The following is a 12,172-nucleotide window of genomic DNA, read 5'->3' on the forward strand; positions in this document are numbered from 1 at the left end:
ACCTTGATTGACAGTACGCAAAGGGACAGCAAGGTTTGCGTATTTTATTGCGCAAGTTATGAATGAATTGCAAAGTCCAACAAATTTGTTCTGCTTTGTGGCAACATCATGTTCTGTCTCAAACTCAAAACCCCTAATTCTCATTATCTCAGGAGAAAAACGAAAATATTATCTGGTTATTCCTGATATATGTAGGCTTTTACCAAGGAATGTATGTATTATCTCAAACCACCCAAAAAGTGCTCAGAAGATTGTGATAGTGAAATATTTTCAAATTGATTTACTTAAAAAAAACAGGCAGCATTTAGACGTCATCAGAGTGTTTTATTATGAACTTTGAAATGTTTTCAGACAGTTATCAATAACAATAATCTTCATAATCCATGTTATCATTGTATCAATAATTACAGTTAATGTCCCAATAGTAACCATAGTAATAATATAAGTAATTAATGACATTTCTATTCCATTTTTAATATTACACTGAAAAACAACAGGCTTTATTTACTGACAGGTTTATCACTGCACATTGAAACACAGACAGACAGCAATAAACACAAAGGGAGGAAGTGAGGGAGGGTGAAGGAGGGAGGAGGTACATTCAATAGACCAAAGAGATGGTGGGGACCGGCGTGAAAAGAAAAAGACAAGGGGGAAAGAGGAGATGAGGAAGAGAGAACGATTTGAGAATATTCTAAAGGAGGTGTGAAAGAAGGAAGGAGTGAGAGCGAGCGAGAGGGGCGACAGAGTAGCTATTTATCCCAATGTTCCCTCCGTTTACTGCAATTCAGATATGAACAAGATTTTAAATTACAACAATTCAACACACAAATGAATACACTCATCAAGCCAGGAATCATCATCCTTATTACTACTACTATTATTACTCTGTATTCTGATGGTGTAACCTTAAAAATGTACAACAGCTGGTCAAATGAAAAACAATGTAATTGGTAATAAATAATATGTATATGCAGCTCCCTCTTTAAGAGTACAGACAGAGAGCAAGCGTTGACTGCAATAATAAGAACAATAACTGTATGTACAGAAAATGTAATACAATCAAAACTGCCTAAGCTGAGCTGACATTCTGGATACAGCGGGTGTTGTGGTGTGTGTGTGTGTGTGTCGTTGTTGTAGTGAGGTTGTTACGAGAGCGGTGGGTGGTGAAAGTCCAATGGGCTAGGGGTCGCTCAGTCGAGTCACTGGGGTTGTGGTAAGGGTCAGAGGTTACTCTATGCCCGTATCGGCAGCCTGTTTGGTTGTCTTGCAAAAACATACAATGAAAGGGTCCTACCAACCAATACGATTTAACATTTAAAAGTCTACCCTGACAAAAGGAAAGTTCTGAAAATGTACACTTTTGCGTGGACAATTTATTTGATCTAATTTAGCACATCACATACAGTATGTGAAGCACATCGTACATAGTATGTAAAAGTCTGTTAGAACCCTATAATTGTATGTTTTTCTATATTAGGGTTACTATAAATGTGGATCTGATCTGGAGTCAGTTCGTGTTTTTGGAAGTTGAGGAATGTATAGAGCGAGAGAGAGCGAGAGAGAGAGAGAGAGAGAGAGAGAGAGAGATTGTGCAGCAAAAAGACGACTAGATTAAATCTAGAGGTGTGTGGGATAGCGCCAGGATCAGGGCTTGTGTCTATGTGTGAGGGGCTGACACGAGGTTGTGTGTGAATCGATTGCTTCAATATTCATTTTGTGTGGCGGGCAAAGGTGTCTGAAGTGTGATATAGAGATAATAAAACATATACAATCTTAACTTTACAACTAACTTATGTAGCCTCGGTCCGGCCTGTGTCACACAGACTTCCAGGACAATGTCAATTCCCTGTGAGTTAGGAATTAGTGCACCACATACAATTTTTGTTGGTTGTTTTGGTCAGGCGGTTAGAGTATACTGTATATATTGTGCCATAGAACATTTACGTGGTGAAACATTCAATGCACTGTTTTGGCTATAGATCATTAATGGTGCTGTGATGTTGCGGTAATACAGTGTGTGTTGTTGTACGTTTACATTCCATAGACTAGAGGTGTCAGCAGTTTTCAATATTTAAACACGTTGAGAAGAGTGTGAGTGGCGAGCCGTTTTGTGGTTTCCATAGAAATGGGTGCGTCCAGAGAGAGAGAGAGACGATTGGCTTAGTAACGACGGGGGTTGCCGTCTCTGCCCTCTTTCTTGATGATGATTCGCTGGTCGTCGTTGGCGTCGTCGGGCGACTCCACCACTTCCTCGTCCTCCTCCCCCTCACCTTCAGTGTCAGCTGAGATGCCCATACGAGACTCATAGGACTGAGACAGAGGAAGAGAAGTGATCAAATAATCATTATAATCGTCTCTACTCTTAAAGCAAACTCAAAACTTCCACACTGAAATGAATAAATAAAAATCTATTCTATTCCGCAAAAACACAGTTAGATCTTTACCTCCATGGGGTTGACGATGATGGTGAGGGCAGAGTCATCCCATTGGCCGCTGTCCTCCTTAGACCCTCCCCTAGCGCCCTCGCCACGGCGGTGGATGGAGCGGATTCGAAACACTCCCAGGATCACCATGACAACCAGGAAGCCTACGCACACCATGATGATGACTGTGGCCGCTCCTGGCACCACTGTCAGAGGAAAATAAGAGTTTTATATGAACCTTTCAGCCACCATCCTGTCATTAATGTCAGTGACATCTTGTGGTGAAAATGAACCTGTGATTTTTTGTATTTTGAATCTCCATTTTGAGAGTGGATAGGGGATTTCCCAATAGAAACAAAAGGGGGTGGTATAGAGATACCTTCATCGATATGTTTTTATGTGTCTGGATTTAACATTGAGAAAAACGCATGTACTCAGGAATATAGAGCATAGTTCTCCTGTAAAAGGTAAATCAAGCGAAAAAGGTCGACATTAATACTGAGGTAAATGAAGTGTGTATAAACCCGAGTTGCGGTGGGGGTTAGGCAGGGTGTGTCCGCTCAGCTCCCCAGAGTGATGAGACGGGTGAAGGAACTGCTGCTGGGAGGCCAGGAGGTGAGACGGGTGGTACAGACTGTCCAGGGAGTGCAGGAAGTTCACCTGAGAGCAAGGATGGATGAATATTTGGATGGACAGAGAGATAGAGTGAAAGACATAAAAAAGAAAAAGAAGCCTTGCCACAGAACCTCTTACTAACTGAACTAATGCTGTGCTCTCTCTCTACCCACTAAATGCTAGGTTAAAAACACTTAGCTCGTGCCCTAGTATTGTACACCCCATTGAAGCTTATTTGCTAACCCATGTCGGGTTAATTACAGCCTCCATTGTCAGTTAGATGAGTTACCTCCAGTGTGAGCTCGTTGCTGGTGTATCTGCCATTCATCTCGGAGCAGGACAGACGGAACCGCCTCTCAAAGCGGGCCGAGCCTTTAGCCAGCCGGTAACGGACGGACCGAAGGACATCCTCATAAACGGAGATGGACTCAGCTCCTAACACAGAGAGAGAGAGAGAGAGAGAGAGAGAGAGAGAGAGAGAGAGAAAGAGAGATGATGAGAGGTGGAGAGTAGGAAGTTTGGGGGCAGTTCAACACTGAGGAAACAGTAAGACAAAAAGATAATGCTACAGTTTGTGAACGTGATGCAGAGGTGCGATGCAATATGCAACATAGCCTTACGTGTCACTTCAAAATCCCAACTAATCGCACCATGCTGAATGTCACTGTGGGCAGCAAATGAAGCGCTTCAGCACACAGACTATCCCTCTGGTGCAGTTTTCCCAAACTTCTGTTTTTGAGAGATTTTCTTAGTTTTTCTTTGGAATTAAAGACCCACTCCAGCCTCACTAGCATGGAATTTATCAAAAGGTGCATTTCAGTAGCTGGTGCAGGGTTCCTCATTATATGGCACAAACGGGGGGGGGGGGGGGGGGAGCCTTTCCTTTTTTGTCCTCTATGGCTCCCGCAAGCAAGGGGGGAGTGCACCCCTTGAATTTTGCAACTGTGCCTACATATTTTTTTTTTTACCCTTAAGTATTTTTACCTAGGATATCGTTTTTCAACGGGAACAGTTTAAACACAGCTGAAGTGGGTCTTTAAAATAAAACCAAATAGGGGAAATGAGCAGTACCTGTGATGGCTATGTAAGCAGTGGTGTTGATTATCTCCAGACCCCTCTCTCTCAGGGCATCCATGTCCACCAGGAGCTCCTCCCTCTCTGGGTTTAGCTCCTCACCCAGGGGCTGGACCTCACAGCCGTCCAGAGTGTGGGCCACGGCGTCTGACATCAGAGCTGGGGGTCCAGGGGTAAGAGAGATGAATGGAGGAGAGAATGAGGCGAGAGCAAAAGATGAAAAGAGGGGAAAGGCAGAGAAAAAAGGAAGGGAGAGCGACAGAAAGCAGACAGTTAAAAAAATAAAATAATGACTGATTACCCAATCTTCTAAAACTACAGATAAACACGAGAGAACACGGGGAACGGGGAAGGGGTTAGGGCTGGGTGGATTAAGTGGATAAGAAAGGACTATCCCATTTTGTGGAGACAGAATAAAGTACAGTTGAAGTCGGAAGTTTACATACGCCTTAGCCAAATACATTTAAACTCAGTTTTCACAATTCCTGACATTTAATCCTAGTAAAAATTCACAGTCTTAGGTCAGTTAGGATCACAACTTTATTTTAAGAAGGTTAAATGTCAGAGTAATAGTAGAGAGAATGATTTATTTCATATTTTATTTATTTCATCACATTCCCAGTGGGTCAGAAGTTTACATACACTCAATTAGTATTTGGCAGAATTGCTTTTAAATTGTTTAACTTGGGTCAAACGTTTCGGGTAGCCTTCCACAAGCTTCCCACAATAAGTTGGGGGAATTTTGGCCCATTCCTCCTGACAGAGCTGGTGTAACTGAGTCAGGTTTGTAGGCCTCCTTGCTCGCACACGCTTTTTCAGTCATGCCCACAAATGTTCTATGGGATTGAGGTCAGGGCATTGTGATGGCCACTCCAATACCTTGACTGTTGTCCTTTAGCCGTTTTGCCACAACTTTGGAAGTATGCTTGGGGTCATTGTCCATTTGGAAGACTTATTTGCGACCAAGCTTTAACTTCCTGACTGATGTCTTGAGATGTTGCTTCAATATATCCACAAAATTTTCCTTACACATGATGCCATCTATTTTGTGAAGTGCACCAGTCCCTCATGCAGCAAAGCACCCCCACAACATGGATATAGATACTTTTGTACCCGTTTCCTCCAGCATCTTCACAAGGTCCTTTGCTGTTATTCTGGGATTGATTTGCACTTTTCGCACCAAAGTACATTCATCTCTAGGAGACAGAACGTGTCTCCTTCCTGAGCGGTATGACGGCTGCGTGGTCCCATGGCGTTTATACTTGTTCATCTGTACAAACAATAGTGAGCATGGTACCTTCAGGTGTTTGAAAATTACTCCCAAGGATAAACCAGACTTGTGGAGGTTTTTTCTGAGGTCTTGGCTGATTTCTTTTGATTTTCCCATGATGTCAAGCAAAGAGGCACTGAGTTTGAAGGTAGGCCTTGAAATACATCCACAGGTACACCTCCAATTGACTCAAATGATGTCAATTAGCCTATCAGAAGCTTCTAAAGCCATGACATCATCTTCTGGAATTTTCCAAGCTGTTTAAAGGCACAGTCAACTTAGTGTATGTAAACGTCTGACCCACTGGAATTGTGATACAGTGAACTATAAGTGAAATAATCTGTCTGTAAAAACAATTGTTGGAAAAATTACTTGTGTCATGCACAAAGTAGATGTCCTAACTGACTTGCCAAAACTATAGTTTGTTAACAAGAAATTTAAGGAGTGGTTGAAAAACGAGTTTTAATGACTCCAACCTAAGTGTATGTAACCTTCCGACTTCAACTGTACATAATAGATTAGGTAGTGAGCCACAGATAAAGCATTGGCAGAGACTATTTTCTCTGTTGCTACAAAGCTTTATCAACTATGTCCTGACCTGAACAGACCCCATGCAGGAAGAGGCTCTTGTACATAACAATCATCATAACAGATACACTCATAATGGATGACAAACATAACCATCATCATCCTCATAACGGATGACAAACACAGATGTGGTGTGCTTCCTCTCCAATATACAGCCATTGCACACATACATAAGATTCTCACTTGGAGATGCACAAGGCACATCTAATAATAGTACTGGGTTTGTGTGGTCCTAGTTAGTATTCAAGCACACAATCATTGGGGAAAGTTGATGGGTGGACGGGGGTTGGGTCAGTGACGAATATATGTATAGATGGATTAGCTGAGGATGTGCACGATTCAATGGGGCTGAAGTCCGTGAGTGGTTGTGATTCTGAACGGCCAGATAACTACCAACAATGAGAAGAAACTACCTTGTGTGGAATCGTAAGTGACTCTTGTTCTTGATGTCTTGTTTTGAGGTGTTTTGAATGATTTCATGTCAATGCTAATATGGCAAAAATCTGCTAGCAGGCTAGCTAGCCAACAACTGTAACAACGTATTTGAGAGACAACAAGTGCTCATTGGGCAAATGTATTTATGTATTCAATAAACATTGGAGACGGAATATAGTTTACATGTTGTCAACAATCTAAGTCAACCCAGTCTGCGCGCACGTCGGTTTTGTTGCTAAACAACCAACCCAACTATATGACTGGGAACATACTTTCTCAGCGGTAGGAAACATGCACCCCAATTCAAATCTGATTTTGAAGAAAGGCAGATCTTACTTCACATTCTTTGTCCGCAGACATATAACTAAGTAGCACTGCTTGTAAGTGGAAACAGAGGCAGGTGTAAGAAAAATAAGTGATTTATAAGTTTGAGATCCAGGCCTGAGCCCTGTATGACTATTAAAAATAGGCTGAGATCAGGGGTAGAATCTAAGTAAAATATGCGCAGTTTGATTGATGATTTAAGGTGTTCCGACGCACTGATCACACAAAGACCAGACAATGGTCCATATGTAGTCAGTCGTGCTCACATAATTATTTTTAGAAGCATCAATCCATGTACAGTAGGTTTCCTTCCTACATAAAATGCTGGCAAAATGCTCTCAAAATGATTAGATTGATGTGATCGGAATGTACTAGTCTCTACCCCCGCGTTGTAGTATTCATGGAAGGGCTCTTTGCTGGCTCACCTCCTCCTTCCATGCCCTGAGCGGCTGTGTTAACAGCATGAGACAGGGAGCACACAATCCTCAGCTCTGGGAAGAGGGGTACACCACGGGGGCCCTCGAATTCAGGCGCGGGGCGGGCCAGGTGGGGGCCGACCCCAGACAGGGAGATCTGAGGGGCGTCAGGCTGAAGGACCACCAGGTAGCCCTCCAACTGCCTGAGCGTAAGACAACTCTCCTCATTGAAACACCTAGAGGGAAGAGAGGAGAGAGAGAATGGGGGGGGGGGGGTCAAATAGGGCACCAGTTATTTCTCTATAAGTAAACAGTTTTAGGACTTGATGATTAGGCAAATCAGGTGTGTTAATGTTGGCCTAGGACAAAAGCCTGCACACCTTGTGGATTTCCAGGATTGAAAAACCCTTGACTATAATGATATTGTATGTATTGTCTGATACTAATTAGTAGCTGATACTAATTGTGCCACTTTTCAGAAGCACTTTGAAATTGTGTTATTATTTGGCGATTCAGCACTTGATTAATTATTCAAGTGGTGCTTTGAGTTGTTTAGTGTGTGAGTGTTGGAACTATCTCTCTCTCGTAATACTGTCTCTCTCTCTCTCGCTCTCTTTCAGTGAGCAGCTGCTATATCTGACTCTCCACAAGGGCCTGCTGTTCAGCCATCTGGAAGAACTGCTGACCTCAAATGAGTTATCTTTAAACACTATTAAAAACCATGCCGTCCGACTACTAACTGATAAATCAGACTGAAGAACACACTAGAAAAGCAAATAACCTCCTGACCTGGAATCAGACTAATCTTAAAAACACAAACAAAGAAACAGATCTCAAAACAAGCGTAAAAACATATCACTGTTGTACCTTAAATCCGACTAATCTAAAAACACAACAAAAAGCGCAGCTATTTAAAAAAACTCTACAGGGTTAGATAATGAGGACTTCCTGTGGTTGCATCACTTCCTGCGATGGGTCAGATACTAAAGTACATAGATAGGTAGGACCAACATGCACTTCAAAGTACATAAATATTTAAATCAACAAAGTGGATAAAAAAGGACCCGTGTAGGCCTATGTGGTGCATTAACCCAAAAATAAAACACATTTTTCTGGTCATCCATGAACTTAATACAATGTGCAATACACTGTGGCATGAAAAAAAAAATACTGTTTCAAGATTATATGCTTCAACCGTGCTTCCTCTTACCCAAGGCTAGATTACCTAGTTGAGCAAAAGCCGGGACTCATATATCAGCTGCAAATCAAGCTCCACTCCTTGCACAGGGATGATATCATTCAACATAACAGTATATCCTTGTGCTCTGATACGTTTGCAGAGTAAAAGTTTCACATGCACAAGTACAGTAAAATGCCTTTCTTGCTAACTCAAAACCCAACAATGCAATAATCAATAACAATGTATTACTAGAAAAAAACACAAAATTAGAAGAGGAAATATGAAGTAAATAAGTATCCTATATACAGGAAATATTTAAAAAGTCAGATCCAATACCATATTTACATGTGCAGGGAAACTGCAGTGATGGAGGTATATACAGTTGTAGTCGGAAGTTTACATACACCTTAGCCAAATACATTTAAACTCCGTTTTTCCACAATTCCTGACATTTAATCCTAGTAAAAATTCCCTGTCTTAGGTCAGTTAGGATCACCACTTTATTTTAAGAATGTGAAATGTCAGAATAATAGTAGAGAATGATTTATTTCAGCTTTTATTTCTTTCATCACATTCCCAGTTGGTCAGAAGTTTACATACACTCAATTAGTATTTGGTAGCATTGCCTTTAAATTGCTTAACTTGGGTCAAACGTTTTGGGTAGCCTTCCACAAGCTTTCCACAATAAGTTGGGTGAATTTTGGCCCATTCCTCCTGACAGAGCTGGTGTAACTGAGTCAGGTTTGTAGGCCTCCTTGCACGCAAATGCTTTTTCAGTCCTGCCCACAAATGTTCTATAGGATTGAGGTCAGGGCTTTTTGATGGCCACTCCAATACCTTGACTTTGTTGTCCTTAAGCCATTTTGCCAAAACGTTGGAAGTATGCTTAGGGTCATTGTCCATTTGGAAGACCTATTTGCGACCAAGCTTTAACTTCCTGACTGATGTCTTGAGATGTTGCTTCAATATATCCACATCATTTTCCTCACTCATGATGCCATCTATTTTGTGAAGTGCACCAGTCCCTCCTGCAGCAAAGCACCCCCACAACATGATGCTGCCACCCCCATGCTTCACGGTTGGGATGGTGTTCTTTGGCTTGCAAGCTTCCCCCTTTTTCCTCCAAACATAATAATGGTCATTAAGGCCAATCAGTTATATTTTTTATTCATCAGACCAGAGGACATTTCTCCAAAAAGTACGATCTTTGTCCCCATGTGCAGTTGCAAACCGTTGTCTGGCTTTTTTATGGTGGTTTTGGAGCAGTGGCTTCTTCCTTGCTGAGCGGCCTTTCAGGTTATGTCGATATAGGACTCGTTTTACTGTGGACATAGATACTTTTGTACCTGTTTCCTCCAACGTCTTCACAAGGTCCTTTGCTGTTGTTCTGGGATTGACTTGGACTTTTCGCACCAAAGTACGTTCATCTCTAGGAGACAGAACGTGTCTCCTTGCTGAGCGGTATGATGGCTGCCTGGTCCCATGGTGTTTATACTTGCCTACTATTGTTTGTACAGATGAATGTGGTACCTTCAGGTGTTTGGAAATTGCTCCCAAGGATGAACCAGACTTGTGGAGGTCTACAATTGTTTTTCCTGAAGCCTTGGCTGATTTCTTTTGATTTTCCCATGATGTCAAGCAAAGAGGCACTGAGTTTGAAGGTAGGCCTTGAAATATATCCACAGGTACACCTCCAATTGACTCAAATGATGTCAATTAGCCTATCAGAAGCTTCTAAAGCATGACATCATTTTCTGGAATTTTCCAAGCTGTTTAAAGGCACAGTCAACTTAGTGTATGTAAACTTCTGACCCACTGGAATTGTAATACAGTGAATTATAATTGAAATAATCTGTCTGTAAACAATTGTTGGAAAAATTACTTGTGTCATGCACAAAGTAACCGACTTGCCAAAACTATAGTTTGTTAATAATACATTTGTGGAGTGGTTGAAAAACGAGTTTTAATGACTCCAACCTAAGTGCATGTAAACTTCCTACTTCAACTGTATGTATAGGGGTAAGGGGACTAGGCAGCAGAATATAAGATAAACAGAGTAGCAGCAGCTTGCATGTGAGTGGGTGTGTAGAGTCAGCATAAATGTACGTGCATATTATGTGTCCGTGAGCAAATGATGGAGTGAGTGTTGTGTGTGTTGGAGTGGCAGTGTGTGTGTGTGTTGTGTGTGTGTGTGCTCGTGCATGGAGACCATGAGGGGTAAAAGGTCAATAAAAAGGTGTCTACATGTTCTACAAGAATCTTTGAATAAATTAATGAACACATTATTTCATCCATCATTAGCCTGGGTACCTGACAACCTTCAATGATGTTATGTTGTTAAACAATGGATAGACAATGAAAAATACCCAAAACAAACTGGCACCCAGGCTACATCACCATGGCTGAAATACTGTCACAGAGAGGATAGGTTGTGGTGAATGAATGGCTTTAGAGATATGATACAAGTAATTGCCGACCAGAACATAAGTCAAAGATAAGACATCCCCAGGTTCTAATGGCTGTTTGGAACGACGTCATTCCTTTAACATCGTGCCCTTTCATTCCATAGCATTACAGTGAGGGAAAAAGTATTTGATCCCCTGCTGATTTTGTACGTTTGCCCACTGACAAAGAAATGATCAGTCTATAATTTTAATGGTAGGTTTATTTGAACAGTGAGAGACAGAATAACAACAAAAAAATCCAGAAAAACGCATGTCAAAAATGTTATAAATTGATTTGCATTTTAATGAGGGAAATAAGTATTTGACCCCTCTGCAAAACATGACTTAGTACCTGGTGGCAAAACCCTTGTTGGCAATCACAGAGGTCAGATGTTTCTTGTAGTTGGCCACCAGTTTTGCACACATCTCAGGAGGGATTTGTCCCACTCCTCTTTGCAGATCTTCTCCAAGTCATTAATTAAGGTTTCGAGGCTGACGTTTTGCAACTCGAACCTTCAACTCCCTCCACAGATTTTCTATGGGATTAAGGTCTGGAGACACTCCAGGACCTTAATGTGCTTCTTCTTGAGCCACTCCTTTGTTGCCTTGGCCGTGTGTTTTGGGTCATTGTCATGCTGGAATACCCATCCACGACCCATTTTCAATGCTCTGGCTGAGGGAAGGAGGTTCTCACCCAAGATTTGACGGTACATGGCCCCGCCCATCATCCCTTTGATGCGGTGAAGTTGTCCTGTCCCCTTAGCAGAAAAACATCCCCAAAGCATAATGTTTCCACCTCCATGTTTGATGGTGCGGATGGTGTTCTTGAGGTCATAGGCAGCATTCCTCCTCCTCCAAACACGGCGAGTTGAGGCCAAAGTGCTCCATTTTGGTCTCATCTGACCACAACACTTTCACCCAGTTGTCCTCTGAATCATTCAGATATTCATTGGCAAACGTCAGACGGGCATGTATATGTGCTTTCTTGAGCAGGGGGACCTTGCGGGCGCTGCAGGATTTCAGTTCTTCACGGCTAGTGTGTTACCAATTGTTTTCTTGGTGACTATGGTCCCAGCTGCCTTGAGATCATTGACAAGATCCTCCTGTGTAGTTCTGGGCTGATTCCTCACCGTTCTCATGATCATTGCAACTCCACGAGGTGAGATCTTGCATGGAGCCCCAGGCCGAGGGAGATTTTCAGTTTGTTTGTGTTTCTTCCATTTGCGAATAATCGCACCAGCAGTTGTCACCTTCTCACCAAGCTGCTTGGTGATGGTCTTGTAGCCCATTCCAGCCTTGTGTAGGTCTACAATCTTGTCCCTGACATCCTTGGAGAGCTCTTTGGTCTTGGCCATGGAGGAGAGTTTGGAATCTGATTGATTGATTGCTTCTGTGGACAG

At 42.2% G+C, this 12,172-nt stretch overlaps 1 protein-coding gene across 3 annotated transcripts in view; it reads right to left on the bottom strand.

The window, feature by feature from the left end:
• Positions 1-303: 303 nt before the first annotated feature.
• Positions 304-12,172, bottom strand: part of LOC115176513 (calsyntenin-3) — a 43,050-nt gene continuing 31,181 nt past the window's right edge. For all 3 annotated transcript variants that reach the window (XM_029736550.1, XM_029736559.1, XM_029736544.1), the window contains 6 exons: positions 7,158-7,384; positions 4,113-4,274; positions 3,331-3,476; positions 2,951-3,086; positions 2,448-2,632; positions 304-2,313 (listed from right to left, as the gene is read on the bottom strand). In XM_029736550.1, coding sequence (XP_029592410.1) covers positions 2,164-2,313; positions 2,448-2,632; positions 2,951-3,086; positions 3,331-3,476; positions 4,113-4,274; positions 7,158-7,384 — 1,006 coding nt within the window. In that variant the 3' untranslated portion in view covers positions 304-2,163. The remainder of the gene's footprint in view (positions 2,314-2,447; positions 2,633-2,950; positions 3,087-3,330; positions 3,477-4,112; positions 4,275-7,157; positions 7,385-12,172) is intronic.

This window comes from Salmo trutta, chromosome 3 (genome assembly GCF_901001165.1).
Source record: "Salmo trutta chromosome 3, fSalTru1.1, whole genome shotgun sequence".
Taxonomy (NCBI): Eukaryota; Metazoa; Chordata; class Actinopteri; order Salmoniformes; family Salmonidae; genus Salmo; species Salmo trutta.